The sequence below is a fragment of the Nipponia nippon genome, unplaced genomic scaffold (genome assembly GCF_047370975.1).
Source record: "Nipponia nippon isolate SJK-2023a ecotype South Korea unplaced genomic scaffold, ASM4737097v1 scaffold_3, whole genome shotgun sequence".
Taxonomy (NCBI): Eukaryota; Metazoa; Chordata; class Aves; order Pelecaniformes; family Threskiornithidae; genus Nipponia; species Nipponia nippon.
In genome coordinates, this window is record NW_028262347.1 from 27,717,201 (window position 1) to 27,737,558 (window position 20,358).

At 39.7% G+C, this 20,358-nt stretch overlaps 1 protein-coding gene across 4 annotated transcripts in view; it reads left to right on the forward strand.

The window, feature by feature from the left end:
- The first annotated feature begins 321 nt into the window (after positions 1-321).
- Positions 322-20,358, forward strand: part of CTTNBP2 (cortactin binding protein 2) — an 87,805-nt gene continuing 67,768 nt past the window's right edge. For 3 of the 4 annotated variants that reach the window (XM_087766706.1, XM_087766707.1, XM_087766709.1), the window contains exons 1-2: positions 322-734; positions 12,692-12,799. In XM_087766706.1, coding sequence (XP_087622832.1) covers positions 666-734; positions 12,692-12,799 — 177 coding nt within the window. In that variant the 5' untranslated portion in view covers positions 322-665. Of the gene's footprint in view, positions 735-1,575; positions 2,139-12,691; positions 12,800-20,358 lie in introns of those variants that run through there. The other variant, XM_087766708.1, reaches the window with a different exon arrangement.

A 20,358-nucleotide genomic window follows, 5' to 3' on the forward strand; every position in this document is an offset into this window, starting at 1 on the left:
CACACAGGCTCTGAAGCCACCCTGCCCTGAAAATAAGCCAGTAAGCAAGGGGTGGTGGCAGAAATGTCCTCCCCCAGCCCCTTCAACGAGGGACGGGGAGGGAGAGGTGACTCCCTCTGTCAGCACCCCCAGAAGGAAAGAGGCAAAGAGATACCCTTCCCTCAAAGGTTTCAGCTGGTTTAAGGACCTCACCGATTAGGTGAGCCCAGCCCACTGTAAAAACCCTTGTTTTCCCACCCCGTCAATAGCTTTTCCTTTCACCCTCCTGCTCCCATGCCACGGGAGAGGGAAGGGAGGAGAGCGGTGCCTGCGTGGGGCCCGGGCAGCGCGGCGGCGGGGGCGCTCCCCTCAGCCACCATTGCGCGCCGGCAGCCCGCGGCGGGGTCCCGCTCCCCCTCCTCCGCCTGGCTCTGGGCCGCCTTATGGCGGACGGGGAGGGGGTGGGTGGGGAAACCTGAGCGCCTGCCGCCGGGAGTCGCTCGCCTCGGCCGGCGAAGGGGGCGGCTCGGCTTCGGCAGCCCCGCCTGCGCGGCGCCGGAGGGGTTAAGCGCCCCCTCTCCCGGTGGGCTCGCTGCCGGCGGGGAGGGGGTTAAGCGGCTGGCGGCGGCGGCTGCCGCCACTCGGCTCCGCGCCGCTCTCCGCGCCGGAGCCGTTACAGCGGGAAGATGGCGACGGAGGGCGCGAGCGGCGAGCCGGGCTCTGGTGGACGGGAGGACTCGGCGGCCACGGCAGCGGTAACCGGCTTGGCGGGAGAGGGGGGTTCGACCCGCTCGGGGCGAGGAGGGCTCCCTGCGGGGATGGGACGAAGCGGCGCTTGGAGACCTGCCTCCCCCGCTCCGTCCCTCCGCCCTCCTTCTCCCCCGGGGCGGGACGGGGCTCGGCTGCGGCGGGTCCCGCAGCTGACCCCCGTCCCGCCCCGGGGGAGAGGAGAGAGGGGCGCGGGGTCTCCCTCCCTGATGGCCTTCCTCTTCCCCTCGACGGGGGCGGCGGGTTCTCTCCCCCATTGTTCCTTTCCCCTGCCCCGGCGCGGGGTGGGCGTGCGGCGCCCGTGAGGGGGCACGGACGGGAGGGCCGGCTCCCCGGTCTCGCCTCTCTCGCACCCACCCCCCTTTTCCCGCCGCTTGCCATGGCTGCGCCCCGTCTCTTCGGGCGGGCTGAGCTGGTGACAGCGGCCGAGGCGGTGGGACCTGTCAGGCCAGGGCGGGGGCAAATGTTGATCTTTAACCCTTTGCCGGGCCCGCAAGGAGCTTGCTTTCTCCCTCCTTCCTTCCTTCCTTCCTTCCTTCCTTCCTTCTCTCCTTCCTTCTCTCCTTCCTTCTCTCCTTCCTTCTCTCCTTCCTTCTCTCCTTCCTTCTCTCCTTCCTTCTCTCCTTCCTTCTCTCCTTCCTTCTCTCCTTCCTTCCTTCTCTCCTTCCTTCCTTCCTTCCTTCCTTCCTTCTCTCCTTCCTTCCTTCCTTCCTCCCTCCCGTGTGGCGTTTTCGGCACCGGGGCAGCGTCCCTTCCCCTCCGCCCCGGGCGCCGGTGAGTGGAGACGTCTCCTCTGGCCGGACCTGCGCCCCAGGGGCGGCATCTGGCTCCCCGCTTAAAATATCCCCAAAAGCCGAGCCGAACCCCCCCTCCCGGCGCGGCTTCTCTGCGGGTGGGTGAGGCGCCCGGGGAGGTGGAGGGACGCGGTGTGGAGCCAGCCGGTTATAACGACGTCGGGCGGAGGCTGCGCTCCCCTCGGCGAGCGGTGGGCTCCTCTCCGCCGCTCACCGGCCCGAGCCCCTGGCCGGGGAGCAGGGGTTCAGCCCCTCCGGCGGCCTGCTGCTTTGGTGGGCCCCCGGCTCCTCCGCCGTGCAGCGGCAGACCCCGCTCCGCCCGCCAGCTCTCCCTCGCCCAGCGCATCCCTGCCCTGCCGTGGTCAACCCAGCCTGGGGAGCGACCGGGGCTCGTCAGCCCGTGTTCATCGCCTGGTTGACTGACAGCCTTCGTGAGAGCGGGGTGGCCAAGTCCAAAATCGGGCCGTAAGTGCTCGGCCTCCTGGGGACGTGCAAAGTTGAGGGCAGTAAAACCGCTGTGGTGCTCGTTTTGCTTGGGATCGTTTCGGAAGGTGATGGCCCCCGAAGGGAGGGGACGCTAGCTTCTGTGAAATTCAGGTTATTGCTGGCTTTTTTTTTTTTATTATTTTGTTTTCTTTCAAACAGGCACTAATTCTTATCAGAAACCCTGTTCCAACCGTGCGTTTAATCTTCCTTGCGTGTTTTAACTTCTGCAGTGTTGTGGAAATTGAGTTTTACTTAAAAAAAGTAAACCTTACACAGTGAATATTTATAACATCACTGTCTTTTAAAACAGTGACGTAACCATGACATAAATGAATACTAAGGTAAGAATTCATAAAAGCAGACTGTTAAATACTTTAAAGCCCTAGATTTGAATAAAAATATTTATACTAAATTCTTTAATATACTCATATTATTACTGCCTCAAGTTTCAGTTTTAAAAACTCAAATGAGTAGCTCGCAATCAAGTAGCGCTCTACTATTGTCCTGTTAGGCAGTGCAGTGTAAGCCACTCACGCAATTTGGTGTTCTTGTGGAAGGTAGGAGCGATAGCTCTGCATTGCTTTTAAAATATTTTTTTTTTTAAACTGAAGAGATGCTAAGAAGTTACTTGTGTGTGTTGCTCCCTAACAAAAGTAATAGCTATACTTAAGCAATACCAAAATATTTTTTTTAATTATTACTTTTATTTTTAATTTGCCTTCAGTCATTAAATATTTAATATTCCTTTTCACCTTTTTTTCCTTGCCAATATAAACATTGTATTGTTGATTTCATTTTATCTGTCGTACAGGAAAGTAAAAAGAACTCCTCTGTGCAATGAAAAGATTTTTAAAAAATATTTATACAATACTCCAAAATTCCTTTTGAAGGGTTAATATGAATAGCTTATTTTCTGTCTTTAAACTCAGGATGCTGAATTATGAATTGGATCATCTTGCTTACTTTTAGGATGACAGTAAGCATCCAGGTGACTATCTTGTAAGTCACGCTAAACTTCAACTCATAACGAAATACTGTTTTCAGTACAGTTTTAGATTTTTTTCCTTTTTTTTTTTTTTAGTTCTCGAAATCCTGATTGCACAAATGGTGCAGTAAAAAACTGTAAGAACAGTATTTGTAATAATAATATGTTAATGTGTAAATTTTTTATGGTGTAAGCAGGAGATGTATAACACAGGATGGGACAGTAGGGTTTCTTCATACGAAATGCTGTTATTGCATCTTGGTACACTATCAGTAACATCACTGGAAAAAAAGACTTCTTTTTCTGCTTTTAGAAGCACTGTAGAAAAGGATTAAAAGTGCTCTCCTCCTTCCATTTTTTACATTCACCAGGGAATTTGACTGAAAAAGCTTAGACTGTTCTGTACTGTGTTACATTTAGGAGCAAAGCCGGTAATCTTGTCATTCTGAGATTCCTTGGATGGAGCAAAGCCCACCACTTCTTTCCCACAAAATATTGGTATTTTTATAGTGGTAAGGATGACAAGGAAAAATGGCAGGGGAGTGGTTCTGGTCCTTTTTCCTACCTGCACAGCTTGATTGCACTGAAGCCAGTGAAATTGTGTTGGTGCAATTTGGACTAGAATTGAGAGAAAACATATGTGTGTATTTTAAAACATCTTTGAATGACTTCCATCTGCATAATGTCTACCAATAATGATTATATAATAGCAAGAAATAATCCAATTTGACAGTCTTTTTGTTGAAACATTGAACATCAGCCTGCTGTGCATAGAGGGCTGGCTTGTCACACGTTACAGCTTCAGTGTAGCTTTAACAAAGCCTGTGAAAAGCCTGTTATATCAAACACGAAGTTTGTTAAAATTATTCAGTAAAATTTCTGGGTTTGTTTTTGCTTGACCAGTAATCAAAAGCATAAACATTATTTTTGTCTGAAAGATAGTACATTCCGCTGTCTGTAAAGCTGTATATATAGAGGATATTGGTAGAGTGGAATCTTGACTCCTCTAAAGTGAGTAGGGATTTTGCTGCTGTCTTCATCGGTCAAAATTCCATTGCGAATGATGTGATCCCAAAAGGATCAGTCTGGGTTGTTGTGGGTCACACAACAGTACAAAAAGGTTGTGCTACAGAAAAAACTGTCAATATTTAAAAAAAATTGATAAATGGAGAGAAATTCCGTGACACGTTGTGGTGATGTTGTGTAGGATTTTATGGTTAGCTTGGTATCTATTGATCTGCAAGAGTGCTTGTAGTAGAACTGCCATTCTGGTCAATATAGTGAAATGCTAAATAATGGTTTGATCAGATCAATTATACAGGCTGATTTAGATCAGCTGGAAAGATTCTTATCTGAAAAATATTGCAAGTAGCAGAAAAAGTAAACATAACCCTTGAAAAGCAAAGGCTATACCTCTTATTAGGGACTACATCCTGGAAAATGGTCACTTGCAAAAGGACTTTGATTAACTACCACTGTCCTCATCTGAATACAAGTTCTCAGTGTAGCGTTATTGTTCAGAGAAGTTATTTTCATCTAGTCAGATGCACCATGCTGTTGTGGTGTTCCAACACGTAGGTGAGATGCAGAGACAGCACAGTTCTGTCTTAGTCCTGCTGCTCCTCTGTGATGAGATATTGGTCTCGATCCATCTTGCAGTGATGTAATTCAAACCTCCTTTCTGCCTCTCCTCCCCCTACCCCAAACTACAGCATTGCCTTTTCTGTGCCTTCTACTCCACAACCTGCAGCACAGCCTCTCTTCCCTTGTTGTGAATGTCCTGGGGGATAAGAGAAGAAAGCCGTTGAATGCAGTCCACTTTGTGAATGTTCCTTGCTCTGCCAAATGTGGACTTGTCACGCTGTCTGTCATTAAAGGTGAAGCACAGAGGGGCAATGCTGTGAGCTGGATGTGTGACAGTGGCATGGAGGTGCAAATCTGTAGGATGCAGTATGTCCTGTTGTTTTCCCAACTGCTTTGACTTCACGTGAGTAAGTGTTGCTTTGGCCTCAGAGGTGATACAGCAAGATAGGAATAGAGATGGAAATTGGGACAGGAAGGAAAGACCTCAGGAAGACAACAGTTTGAGGTTTGCCTCTCCACCCACTCCTACCCAAGAAAGGGATTAGTTGATTTACAATATCTGTGTAATCCCTGAATATGTAAACAGGAAGGTGTCAAGTAGGCTTAGGGAAGAGGTATTGCCTCTACAGTATGTGAATTAAAGCTTTCTTGGGCATTGATTTTTGGTTCTATTGTAGCACAGGGTGAGGTGTAAAATTCTGGAAGACTTAAAGATGGCTTCTGGAAAACTTCTAAAGATTGCTTCAACAATGTGTACCTCTGTCTGGATCTAATCATATACTAATTGCCTTAGAAGTGACTTATCTGAAAGCAACTTTCTGAATAGAAATTACCTGTTAAATTTAAGTAAGTGTTTAAACATGGTTATTGAAGGTTTATGGGGCTAGAGCCATAAAAAAAGACTTAGTTACCTAACCTGCACTGAAATAAAAAGTGACTAAGTACCTTTGTGCCTATTAATAGATTGCAAACATGTTTTAACAGCTATGACAATATCTGGGTATGTGTAAAGGTCAGTGTCTTACTAATTTTGGAGGGGTCGGGGGCTGTTTATTTTGTTTCCAAAATAAATTTCCCAGTTTCGAGGTATATTTATCGTTAATGTTGAAGCTGTTAAAAGTTTTGCAGTTAGCTCAAGCCAAAAAAACCCGCAGCAACTAAACAAAACTTCCCCCATACCTTTTAAAGAAAACCTTTGGAAAAACCCAGAAAGCAAGGGAGCTGTGCTTGGGGAAGAGGAGGGCAGAATAAGCAGGTAACTTCATGTGGTGAACAATCCAATAAAAGTCAGTGAGCTAATGGATGGGCATAATTAAATGCATGTACAGTCCCCTCATGATCCCTCAGATATGACTGTGTGAAATTTTATGTAAGTCCTGAATGTTAACATCAGATGATATTCTCTTCAGCAAGAAACTTGGTCTTAGTTGAGGAGCAAGTTGCACAGCGTTGCTTTTCCTTGAAAGATATTTCTCTGCCTTTATATTTGTTTCTGTTGCCAAGAACATGCCTATAGATCACATCTTACTTCTTAAGTTCATCTTGGATGGGGTGGGAAATGGACATGTATTTTTGCATCAGATAATTTCTGGAGAAGCATGGGGTCACAGACTCTCATCTTCGTTTCAGACTAAAGAACAAGCCTTCCACAGCCAAAGCAATAAATTGTGGTTTTTCCCTGAAGTATTCCTGAATACTGTATGGATATTACAACCACTTACTTTAATACCCTCTCTGTTTGCAGAGTTTTCTTTATTAGAAAAGGCTTAGGATTCATTTGACCACATACCCATGTTTATGTTGAGCTAGGTCCTGAAACTTCCTTTTATAGTTGGTGGAGTGAAGTAAGTGCTTAGAAGGAATAACTTGTTTTAGAAACAGGTTTGTCAGCTTCTCTGTTTTTGAGTGAAGTGACTTAGGCAGCTGACTCTTGGAGGTATGGATGGGGTTCAAGACCCTTAAATTTCGGTGTCTACATGTATGCACAGTGTTTAATCTCCTATTACAGTCAGTGGAAATCTGACCAATACAGTCAGCAGAGCCATGAGTAAATAGTTCTGGTGGCTGGTTAGCTGAATAGCTTTCTTGGCTGTTTTGACTAGGCTGATCAGTTCTCCATTGAAAATAAAGGGACATTAGGTACCTAGCTTACATAGCTCATACCTACCTCTAGGTGCCTTAGTCCTATCTTGAGGGCTTCCTTTAGTGGTCCATATGTGATACTCTGGGGTATCCCAGCTGGCCACCTGCTACCAGTCCAGATGGCATCAATGATTCTCCTAAGTCCTGTATCATATCTACCTGTCCCAGGAAGATATCTCTGATCCCCCGGAGATTTCAAATCGCACTAGATACTTCTGCGTAGACAACTAAATAGGATTAGTCAAAACAGATCTTTATACTTGGTCAGATGACTTGTACCTGGGGGGACATACTTGATGTTGTAAAATGTATGAATCAGGGTTGTGTTTCCCTGGTACAGTTGTTTCATGGGTCTGACAGATGTGAGGCCATCATGATATTAAAGGTTTACTTTGTATAGTCTAATAAGTAATAGCAAACCTTTTTTATTTTTAGAACCTCATCTTGGAAGTCTGCTTTGTGAATCCTCAAGAGGATTCTTGTGTATATTTAATGGAACTCAATATAAAGTATGTAACAAATGTAGATATGTACCTTTCCCTTCCCTTCTGAAAGGACTCTTTTTTTTTTTTTTTTGACAGCTTTTCCCTATGTTTTCCCTATGTGCTTTCCTGTACACCATTTTTATACTTCTCCCCCCCAGTCTTTCCACTTCAGCCCTCAATTATGCCCCACAGATTTCTTTCCCAAGTCCTGAGTTACTACCCAGCTCCATCTTCTAAAAGGGTATGTAGCTGCTTTCTGAGCAGGAAGGAGCTTGTTTTCCATGGTCATTTGTGATTAATCCTCAGCTAACTTGTTTTTTGCCTCTGTTCTGCTTAGGGAAAGTACAAAGCTTTGACTTTTATACTTTACCTATTCAGACCTCTGCTGAAGGCAGCAGAGTGTGCAGCAGCTGCTGTGGTAGCGCAATGAACAGCACTCTTAGCTCCTGAAGTTGCCAGTACTATCAACTGGGCTAGGTCACCAAAACCAAACTATTGGCACTGCCAATCCCTCACAAGGATTTTTTTTTTATTTTTTTTTTTTTGGAGGGAGGGTGGTGGGATAAATTTAACCCTAAAGACTTTTACCATCTCTGCTCTAAATAGCTATGCACGTGGGAAAGAGTCCCTTCTGTTTCCATGCCTCTTGGTGACCTTCCAATTTCATTCTCTTTCTGTCTTTTCCAAAGGTGATGGAGGTGGGAAAATGACTGTCCTAAGTCATCCTTCTCTTGTTCAGAAGAGATGCTTTTGTCTGCTTTTTGGTTCATGGTAGAGATTCTTTTAATCTTTAGCAATGCAGGTTATCATTTTGCCTGTACTCTTTTTGTGATGCATACACAGGTAGTTGAACAAGTTTTAGCTAATTAGCTGTTTGCTCTATTGTCAGTGCACTTGCTGCCAGGCAGCACACACCCCTTACAAAACTGATCTGAAAAATAACATGTGGAGTTTTAGAGACATAGAGGATGGAAGTTGTAGTCTCTTTCAGGTACTTTATTCTTATAAATCAAATAAACCAGACATTTTAAAATCCAAAAGTGGTAGAGAAAAAAATTCTCTTGTGTTTTGGTTGTCTGTGCCAAATGTCACCCTGGGGCAACATATTCATATATCTCTGTTATAAAACCAATATAATGGATGGCTTGGTTACACAGTCGTTAAATTGTTGGTTAAATTGTTACAGCTTGGCACTCTACCAGAGGTATTGTAGCTAAACCCCAGACGACGCATAAGCCATGAGCTACTAATGCAGTCTTTATTTTCTGGAGATCTAAGACTTATTGCTCCACTGGAAGATGTTAGGAAGATTACTTTTCTAGATCTAAACAACAGTTTTCTGTATGATTTAGACAAACAGTGCTCCATCTGAACAAAAACTTCAGGCAAGCTTGCCATGACTGACATGTTGATCCCCAGAAGATGGCAGGGAGTTAGAGGAAGGATAGTTTTATTTCATCATATGCTTTATCTACTCAAATCTTTAAAATATTTTTACAATTATGCTTGAGAATGTATTAAATCTCATACATATTAAACTATATATTTTGGTCCAGTTAGGGTAAGCTACATTACAGCTCCGTAAGTGCTGATTCAGAGATGTGCATGGGGAGAAGGTGTGCTAACTTCTTCAGCAACTGCCATGCACACTCTTACCCTGTGTGAGGGGATTCAAGGTTGCTTATCCATAGTGAACAAATCTAAGATGTCCTTAAAGTACTGGAAAAAAGTGGTCATTCCAGTTTTGGGATTTGTCAGAAAGCCTCAGTGGACATAGAATTATTCATAAACAAGACTTGAAAAATGATGGGCTTTTCTTTCATCCTAAAAAGCTCTTAAATTCTTTATTTCACTTTTTCTGTTTGTGTGCCTCTTCTGGTTGATTTTGGACATCAGTTTTGGGAAATTTTGTTTGTTCTTTTTATGTATGTGAAGAATTGTCTGATAGAGTGTGGGTAATAATAGATTATGTTTTCTGTGCTTAATAAGTCAGAAGGCATCAAACAAAAGTAGCTGACGGCAGACTGACAGCAAAGGTGGTGGTTCTTCATAAAATGTGTAGTTGTGCTGTGGAATGTTGTGGATGTTAAAAGCACACAGAGATTCAAGAAGCAATGGGGCAAATTCACAACAGGTGTGTCAGCCAAGGGCTATTACATGCAAAATCATAATTTCTGGCTCAGAAGGTGCATAAGCTGAAAATTGCTGGAGGCTGGGAGAGTATTTCTGGGAAGTATCATTATGTGCTTGTCCTGCTCTGGTACTGATTTCAAGGCATCCATTATTGGCTGCTGCTGGAGACAGGATGCTCGGCTAAGTGGGTTTTTAGTCTGATATGCTAGAACTGTTCATATATGAAGTGGTTTTGCTAGTTCTTATTTCAAGTTTTTAAAATGAAAAATATAAAAACTAAGTTGCATATCTTGTTGGTATGTCTTTCTATTAACATTTTTTAATGTTTATTTATATCTAACTATAAATTACCAGAGAGCACTTTTAATTGCTTGTTATTACTGTCTTTTCATATGTTCTAGTTCTGGGTGCATGCTTGAGCAAAACTTACTTTAATTGCTTGATCACATGCTTAGTTAAAAAAGCTCATAATTGAATCACGTATGTTGAAGAATGCCTCCGGTTTGTTAAGAATGTAAGAGTGCTTTCATTTATGTCTTGTGGAAGACTGCAGAAAAGAGGTTTCACCTGTGATGTACGATGAGTCTTTTGACAAAGGGCTGCCCTGTGTTATACCTCCTGACAAGCTGAATTTACTGACTTGGAGAAAAGAGTAGGATCACGTTTCTTGCACTGTACTTGTTTGGATACCCCTCTTAACTTTGTCCCTCTCTATCAGAAACCTTGGGTGCCTTTTTTTGTCAGGAGGCAAGCATATTTTAGAAGGGGAAGATAACGTAGTCATTAAACCACTGAATGGAGACTTAAAAGACTTTACTGAATATTGTGTTTTATACTACTTGCTTTCTGTGTTGTTTGGAAAAAAAAATCTCTTCATCAGTTTTCCATCTGAAAAATTGAGACAGTCTTTCTCTATTTTAAAGGAAGTTATATGAATAAATCCATTGCTGTCCTTGAGCTATTAGATATTATGAAGTGGTTCATAGAAGAAGGAAGGTGGATAAGTGTGTCCTGCTATCTGACTGAATTAAACTTAGTAGCTAGAAGTGCTGAGAGTGAAATCTGTTGCAGCCTATAAGGTAAAATCTAGTCTACTGACACTAAATTACATGAGGAACTGTATATGTTTAGTAACTTTTCACTTTATACATGTCCATAGATTGGTGGGCGCTGTATAGAATTGTGAGCCACTGTGAGAGGCTGCTGCAGGGTATGTTAGGAAAAAGCCTTCAGAGAAACCAGTTGCTTTTCTTGATCCATTGGAATGGAGGGTAAGAGGTATCTTTTGGATTAGAGGAATAGCTGACCCAGGCAGCAAAAATAGAGGATAACTATTGTTCAGTCTAGAAATTTTGGTTAGAGTGGATGGCCCTGTCTCTGAAACAGTTATGCTTAATAGAAATCATTGCTCGTCTTGTTGATCCATGTTTTTCACATAAATGAAGAAGTTCAACCCAATGTACATTGAATGCAAATAGCTAAAGTTCTGGCATACAGCTCTCACTAGTCATTTGTGCTCTTCTCTGTGTTTTAACTACAAAGTAAAAATGGAAGACAGAGTAAATCTAATACAGTTATAGCTTTTGGGTAGTTTTGATCTATGGCCTTCTAGCCTGAGGAAATAACAACTGTTTTGCCCTTCTCTTGCCTTGAGAAAGCAGAAATGGTACTTGCTTTAATTTTTATTGGATTTTCCTGCAATGAAGTTAAGCTCCTGGGTAGCCGAACTCTCAGATTTTACGTCCTTCAGGGAGAACAGACAGTATATCCAGATACACAGTTCAGCTAATTTGGCAACTGATTACTTCATACTGAAGATAGCTAAGTGTCTGCATCTCAGGGCTTTGCTAGGAGACACATCTACATCATAGCAAGGACTCTAGTATTTCCCTTGCAGTGAATAGAGTACTGGAAATCAAACTGGTCAGCTGAATCTAGCACATGGAATACATATTGTTTTCTCTCCCTTAAAATAATCCCCTCCTAATTTCACTAAGTGTCTACTTGTGTTAGCATTGTGGATATTGGTGAACAAGAGATTTGTAATAATCATATCTGCTACCTTTGTGATTTTGTAAATATTAATAACATTCCCCGTACCCCGCCTCCAAAATTAAGACTTCCAGCCTTGTAGTCTTTCCTCATGTAGTAGTTACTCCTTCTTTCTTCATCCTGTTAGTTGGGCAATTCTATACCTTTAGATGAGGACTTTATGCAGTACTTGAGATGTGGGTTTACCAGGGTTTTATATAACGGCAAAATGAGGATGTTAACCTTGTAAGTGAGGAATTATGTGCTAACTCCCACATGAGGTAGATGTCCCTGTCACTTCCCTGTCTTTTTTCCAGGTTATTGATAAAGAAGTTTAATAAAGCTGGTCCCAGAGGTGCTCCACTGCTTACCTGTCGCCATCTTGAAAAGCTGTTGTTACCCATAGTGTTTGCTTCCTATCCATGAAGTGTCTTTTCAGCCAATACTGTTGGATGGGAGTTTCTGTAATAATATTTGATATAAAACCTTGTCCAAAACTTCTTGAAAATGCAAATATATTAGTGTCCAGTGGATCCCCTTTACCCATGTGTCTATTGACATTGTTACAGAACTGTAGCAGTTCATGAGGTGGATTTGGTTTTACAGAAACCATACTGATATTCCCAGCATACAGTGTTTGTGCATGTGCTCAGGGATCTTATTCGTCAGTATGAACTTGTTCTCCTGTCTTGCGAGGGGTGGAAGTGAGACTTACGCTGATCTTGGTAACTGTGGAGTGAGAAGATATTGTTGCTATGAACTGTTGTTTGTCAGTGCCTCTTAAACCTGAACTGTACCCTCCAGCCACACAAATGTGACTGCAAATAAAGCATACAGATGTCATGTATTTTCACAAGTTGTGCTTCAGAAATTCACATTCAGCCCAGTATACTGTGATGACTTGGTTGTTGTTTGCAAGTGAGGCACAGGTTACACTGGATTAGGTGCGCTGTGGTTTAGGTTCTTTCACCCTCTCTTGCCTTCATCCCTGATGTGCTATTTCAGGTCTGCTGAATTGTTTCAGTTTCTGTGAGGGTTGCATATGGGAAACTAACAAAGTTAGTTTCTTTACGATTTCACCCTTAGCATTCACAAGACTTTGCAGGATTGATTCCTTGCAACAGTATAGGATTTGAAACAATGTCATGCTTTTAATTTCTTCACTTTAAATAAAAAGGATCAGACGATTTACTATTAATTTCGACATTATATACTACAAATAAAACCATATCAACTTCTGGAAGTTAGATGTTTGAGGAACCCATAATTAGTTAGTGTGTTCATCAGTGTTTTGTTTCTTACAGAAAAGAGAGTTTGATGTGGATAACTTGAGCAAGCCAGAATTGCGAATGCTTTTGAGTATAATGGAAGGAGAACTAGAAGCACGAGACCTTGTAATTGAAGCCTTGCGGGTAAGTTACTGGGTTGTTGTGGTTTGCCTTTTTTTTTCTTTTTTTTAGTTCTCTTTTGCCACTTCCTTTATACTGTGCATAGAATATTATTAGTGGAAGAATAAATTGTGATTTTTAAAGTTTTAGGCTGACTAAATCTCAGTAATCACAAAATATGTTCTTGTTTAATTGTTGCCATTCAGTAATGCTATGTAATTTTGATATAAAATACTAACAAAATTTCAGAGAAGTAAGTGTGAAAACTGCAAAATGACTTCCTCTTCAAATTCTTTTATATTGTAGAGTCTGTTATTTGTGAAAGGAAGGAATAACTTCAAAGGAAAATTCAGTCCATTCGTTATTTGTTCTAATGGTCTATATATTTGTGCATCTAGTCTATTCAATGCATTCATTTTCTGTGAGATGGAAGGAGGAACAAAATTGGACAGTCATGTCCACTTAGGGAGACGTTTTTGTGGTGTTTTTTTTGTTTTGCCTTTTTTTTTAAATAAAAGGTGAAATACAGGATATATACTCTGAACAGCACTCACAAGTACTTGGTTAGATTTTTACTGTGCTGGGCACATGTGAAGGTTGGTTTTCTGCTTCGGAAGGTTGCAGTCTGAAAGGCAACTTAGAAAGTTGACTGGAAATGTACAAACAAAACTGTATTTTAATCAAAAGATGATAAATTTTTATGACTGTAATGACTTTAAAATTGATCTGGAACAGAATAAATTTAACAGAGCTGCCAAACAGACTGTAGGTTTAGTGGGGAAAACAGCCTTACACGGTTTGAAAATATTTATAGCTTCATAGTCGGATAGAGGGAAATTATGCCCTTTAAGGTCTCTCAAAGCAACACCTCATTGTAATAAAATATATCTAACACTAGTTTTTAGTAGTATGTGTAATGATTATCAAGTAGTGTGAGAACATTTTCCACTTGTAATGTCACAGTAACAATTGTAAATGCATTTTTATTCAATTTTAATTTGTTTTGTGATGGCTTCATGTCACTTGATGCAAATGGAGCTTTAAAGTAGCTGTCATTGATGTACCTGCATTAATAACTAAAGACTTTATAGGTATAAACCTCTCTTATAAAATACAATTTTCACTTTGTAATGACAATAATACACTGGAAGCAATATGTTTCTGAAGGATTAGTGCACTTTGAAGTTATTTGGTGTTTGGCCTTCAGGTATATGCATATGTTGAAATATACTGCCTTTTCATCTGGCTGTTTTACATTTCCACATCTCATTTACCTGGACTAGGACTTGTTATTTTCCTTGGCTGCCAGTTAAGGTTTTGTAAAAGGAGAAACAATGTGCACACAACATCCGGAATCTTGTTTTTTTGACTCTCCTAACTTTGGAGGAATGCAAATATAATACTCAGACAATTGTCTCTCATACATACTCATGAACAAGCTTCTATACTACATACCAAATAATGGATGTATTAAAATTGAATTGAAAAGTAGAAAAAAATAAAAAAGAATGCATTACACATTTAATGATAGTAAACATCAAAACATTAAACATTCAGGATAGTGCCGTCCCAGGAGACAAAAAGTCTACATCAGATTTCCATGCACCTGCTGAAATGGGTAGTATGTACACAGTGCTTTTTGATGACTAATATAGATTAATATAAAAAATAGCTCAATTTCATATAAGGTATATGTGTGTTGAAAATTGGTTTTGTTTTTTGTTTTTTTTCTTCTCCTGCATCTCAATTTCAAGTTCCTGTATTTTGTAGCAAAATCCTCTAAACAAAATCCATGTGGAACTCAGATCTTCCAGGCAGCTTGCCTGGTTAGCTGTACGAGTACTGGAAAACTTGGAAGTTATACCTGCTGAAGAACTGTAGCCTGGTATCTTGGAATAGGATACTTGCGGATCTTATGGCTTTTTACTTGGGAAGCCACAAGTCAACAGTATTAGCAGCTGGAGTCTCCGAGCAATGCACAAAATAAGCTACTAGATAGCCAAATATAGGTCTTCTATAAAAGTGAATAACAAGAGAATTCCATTGGAATTGTGTCAAATTTGGTACTTTGATTTGTTTCAACAAATAGGTGTACGTACTTTGTGTATCCTTAAAGCAAGAAGGAAATTATTTTCATGTAAGGGAAAAGACTTCTTTTGGTGGTATTTCAAAAGCTGATCAAGCTCTGTTTCAAAATTAGGAAAGTTTGTGAGTGTGTTTGGGGAGTTGTTTGTGGTTTTGTTTGGGTTTTGGGTTTGTTTTTTTTTTATCCTACTAGTACTTCAGGGCTGTTTCAAAGCCTAATTTCCCTGATAGGTCAAAGCCTTATAATTTCCAGCCCTATATTAAATAATATGTGTGTTGCCTTTTCTTCTTAAGTCATCTTTCTGTCAGTGTTCAGTCACTGTGTTATATACATTTATTAAGCAGCTTTATATGTTCTTGGTCTTTTTGTAAGACTATAGGATTGGATCTTTTAATCTTCTCTTAGAAAGTAACTGTTCATTCTTGTGGTTGTCATCTCAGATTTTTCTCTATAATCACTTAAGTTTAACTACATCATTCCTAAACATGCGTGCCCTTATCTGTACTCATTTTGCAGGGTTTCACTGAGCGTTTGTAAAATTTGTGCAATAAATAGTACTTATGTATTTATTGGAAATACCTCTCCTGGAAAGTTCTGGCATTACAGTGAATCAGTCTTGACTAATCACAAAAGAACTGATAATACTGAATATAGTTAAAGACTGACTCACATGGTACTACTCTTAATCTGCACCTAGCATGAAGTTTCTCATTTTAACAAGACCTGTTTGATGCATCTGTTAGTCTGTCCTTTTCCAATTGTATAAATTCTTACACTGATCTCTCTTGTTTCCCACTTCACTAATTTCGTGTGAAGCCACATCATGTGCTTTACTGAAGATCTGAGACAGATCTGATTGTTTTTTCTCTGTCTATAAAGCCAGTTATGTAAAAAAACCCACATCTACCTTCAGCATCCATAGGCAGGATTTCTTTTCACGCTGACTCTTACAGGAGCATAGTTCTCACAGTGCCAAATGTTTTTTCTCTTGGTATGTGTGTCATATCATCACAATCCATACCTTATCCACAGTATTCCCTTGTGGAATGGAACAGAGATTTCTGACAGAGAGTTCAGGGGTAAGAACCAGGGAGCAGGAACAGTATTTTTGGATAAGATACGGAGTTGGAACTTGTGCCTTACAGGTTTTGTTTTTTTTTGTTTTGTTTTGTTTTTTTGTATGTCATGTTTATAGTGTATGTATATGTATATGGAGTTCTCACTTAAATCACTTTTAAAATCTTGTTTTCAATTAATTCTTTTCACTTCTTTTAGAAATTTGCTTGTCAGGATTACAGTTTAATGCTTCTTGATATATTGTAAAAGTGTAATTTTTCCTGTGTGGGTTCTGATGGATTAAGCAGAAAACACTTATGATGTCTTTGTTTTTGTGGATTGAGCCTCAGTCCTATATATGGAGCAAACTCTACTACTTAATAGCTCATAGAAACTTAAATAATAATCTTCTGAATGTGTTGTGATTTTGTGGCTTCTGGGTTTTTTTTTGTTCTCTTATTTAAAGAATAGCTGTAAAACTATGCATAGTTTGAGGTGTCAGTGAAAGAAATTAAACTCCAAAACGATATGCTGTATCAGTTAGTACTGCTGTAATATTGCTTTTCCGACAAAGAGACAGTGCCCTTAGATTTCAGACTTGTATTGTCTTCAGATGCTTCTCTTCCAGCTGTTCATTTACAAGGTATTCATTGTATCATAAAATGAATTTGTATTATATGACTTTCAGTTTAATTCCTCTTGGTGCTAGTAGCCATCAGAGAAGAAGGCTACTAACTCCTCATTTAGCGCTTTTATGATGTTGCATAACTTTTTCTCCTTATTTAAAGCTTAGTTTCAAAATGGCGCAGTCCAATGAGAATAAGGAAGAAAGGCTTCAGAGTTTGTTACTCTGCTTTGAAAAGATTGAACTAGGGAATTTTAACTCTGTCCACTGGGTATTGTTCCAGTGCAGAGTGTCCATTCTGTCTATTCTGTGTAAATAAAAAAAAAATAAAAATTAAAATTGAGAAAGGCCAGTAGTTTGGGATTATGGGAAGAAATCTTGTTCAATTAACTAGTCATCCCGGGGGGCGGGGGTGAAGGGGGGAAGATAAGTTTAGTTAGTAAAGTTAGTAGTGTTGATGTAATAGATTTTTATTAAGGCACTTGAATTCGTGCCACATGATAAAATAGAGAGAACCAAACCCGACGTGTCACATATAACAATTAACTCTTTATTGCATCTTTGTGCATAATGTATTGTAGAGTTTCCATTGTATTTTATATAAAGTTTTGATACCTTGAAGTGTGCTTTTGAAACAAGAACAAAACTTCAAATCCAAACTGCATTCATAAGAAATATGCAGATGACATCTGTATACTTCCACATTTTCACAATATGTTGTTGCTCCTTTATAATATGCACAACTGCAGATACATAAGGACACATAGCATTCCTGTTTCTAAAAAAGGGCTGTTGCTTCCTGCTTCAGCAATTGAAACTTTTATCTAACTGGGTCAATGTCTTCTACTGTTGCTGTAAAAGCGTTTTGGTGCTTTGATATAAACAGAGAAAACTGAGGGTTTTTTTGCCCTTAGCATGTATAAATTTGTTATAGTATACTCTAATTTGTACAATACAGAACTTGCAGTATTTCACTGAATTAATCTCTATCTGAACACTTTATTTTTGGGGGAACATTGTCTGTCTGGAATTTGGGAGTCATAGAAATTCAGGTTTGAAAAAGTTACAGTAATTATCAACTAGAGCAATTTAAGTTGCTGGACAAGTTCAGCCCTGTAAGGACCAACAGCCTTGGAAGAGCAGACCTTTGTCATGCTTAGGGTCAAATTTTCAGATTTATTCTCCAAGTGAACAGTTAATTTGCTGTGGAGAGCAGCATCAGGATTCACCTCAAAGGAGGTGATCTTTGTGTAAATCTTTCTCATTAGCACTCTGATTTTGTATAACTACTACACCAAATGACTTAAGACAGTTCTTTTTAAAACTGTAATTTCTTTATTTTAGTAGCTTCATGATCAGGGTTGCACTGCAATTAAAATTAAATTCAGATTAACATTTAAATCATTAAAGTTATTTTGTTAATGAGAAATAACATGCTGTTTAATTGCTATTGGGAATGCATATAGTTAAAAAAGGAGGGAGACTTAACTATAGCTGCTGCCTCCGTCTGTCTCAATTGTCCAAATAAACTGTCTGCCTGTAATAAGGGGATAATATATTCCTAATGTGGATGTAATGTGGCCACATAATCAAAGCACAGGTCTGGCCTCCCACAAGTGTGATCTCAAATAGAGCATTCATTTGTTGTTTTTTTTTTTTTTTCCCTCCAGCCATAAAGTGGTTGCTGTATCTGCCTGCTTTCTAGAGGATTTTTTAAAGTGCATTGACCCTTATATGATGAATTGAAGTGCCAGTGTTAGCTGTCAAGCATGGAATTACAAATACTAAATGCTGCTTTTAGTGGTGATTCTCTCATAAAGTTAAATCATTACTAGGTTATTTTTCTTCTAAAATTTTAAAGCCTGGTTTAGTTGGGATTTTTGTTTATTTTTTAATGATTTTATTTGCCTGTGTAAATTTCATTAGGTGGTGAATGGTAAAATGAAAATTTATATTATACTTGCTTCTATGGTATGCATTAATTAATGTGAACAAAAAAAATGCAAATTCTTATCATACTAATCCTTTAATATACCACACTGCATAGATTTAGAACAACTTCTTTGGATTGTTGGGAAAAATCACCAATGAAATAAAAAAATGGCTAAAAGAATTGCCAGTACTAACAATGGATATATTTTCATTTAATTAAAATTGACTACAATATCAATGACATAGCTGTGGAGCAATGTCTTTTCTCTGAGCTTAAGTGAGCTCCAAATCAACAAATTCTGTGTATGTGATGGGTCAGGAGGACAGTATGAGAATGGCAAGGTGAATTTGCTTCTAGGTGTTTCTTTAGTGTTGTAAAGCCCTACTGTGTTTAATTTTTACCGCAACTTCCTAAGGCAGGAAAGCTTATCTTCTATGTATGTGTTTGTACCAATGTCTGTTGAATCTTTTAGCCAGTTTCTGCAAAATCTGACAAAATGCTAAGCATTTCAGAAATCAGTAGTGTCATAAAACCAAGCAGCTGGGTAAGAAAAGTCATACTGTTGTTAGGGCCTTAGTTGAAGGATTTGCAGTGTCTGTTACTGACCACTGTATATGGACTGTAGAATACAGTTAGGGAAAATCAGACTTCGTTAATTTAGCTGCTCGGAGATTTTAAGTTAGACTATCTAAGTTTATAAAAAGATGAGAAGAAAAAGATCTCTGCGGGAGTTAGTTCTGCCTGAATTGTAAGTACAGTCTGTCTCCCTGAATCTAAGCATTTTGACAGGCCTGCAGGCTAATCAATAGACCTGGAAATGAATCATACTTTCTGTATTATGTCTGAGTAGAAAATCCATATAAGAATTTCTGACTTCCCCTAGCAAGGCGTGCGAGTTCTTAAAGAGCAGTGGTTGAATTTTGTAATGAAGGTGTGGATATTAATGTAATGAAATAGGTAGGTCAAAAGACAGAAATGAATGCATCGTGTAATAATACCTCATAACCACATTTAAGTTTAATAACCCATATTAATTATATTATTAGTTATTATTAATTAGCTTTACCTTAAAAAGCTTCCAGTCTAAAAAGGCAAGATTTTGAAATAAGGATAAACAGCTTATAGAAAGTATAGTGATTACTGTGTAGATTACACAGTGTTTCTTTAAAATAGATAATGCATAGTATGTTGAATGCCAGTTTTCAGGTTCCAACTCTCCTGTTAATCATTTTAGAACTACTAGGATATCAGTATTCAATTCCATGAGAAATTAAGTAGTTTAAAGCAAGTCTTTAAAAAAAAAAACTTTTAATACTTTCTAGGAGGATCATTTGTTTTGAAATTATCAGATTGTTTCAGAAATTTCTTAAATAACTAGTTGCAATGAAAAGACACTCCATTTCCAAGGCTATAATGGTATAATCCAACATTACTTCAAAACTGCTCCGTTTTTTCTAAAAGTATATATAGTCAAATTGAACGTTATTTTGCGAAGTATTGCATTTTAGAACAGCAACAAAAACGTTTCTTTATACTAACATTCTCTTAGAAAATTCTGGTGATGTGGGTAGCTTATAACATGTTGGGGTTCATTATGATAAAGGCCGTTTTTTACATATCTATATAATGTGTGTGTGAATGAACTACTTGAGTGAACCTACCTTAGCATTCAGACCAAGAGCGCACTTTTGAAGAAACTCTCCCCATTTCCCCTACCTAACTTTGCTCTGATTTGCCTCACAGACCACTCTCAGACTGTGTAAACTGAACTGAGAGCAGCGCTAGTGCTAAGTAACACCTCCTTCCAAATGGCAGGACCATAAGCACATTCCCAGTACCAACTGTGTTGCTCTACAAACTTGTTTCTGTTTTGCTGCGCTACC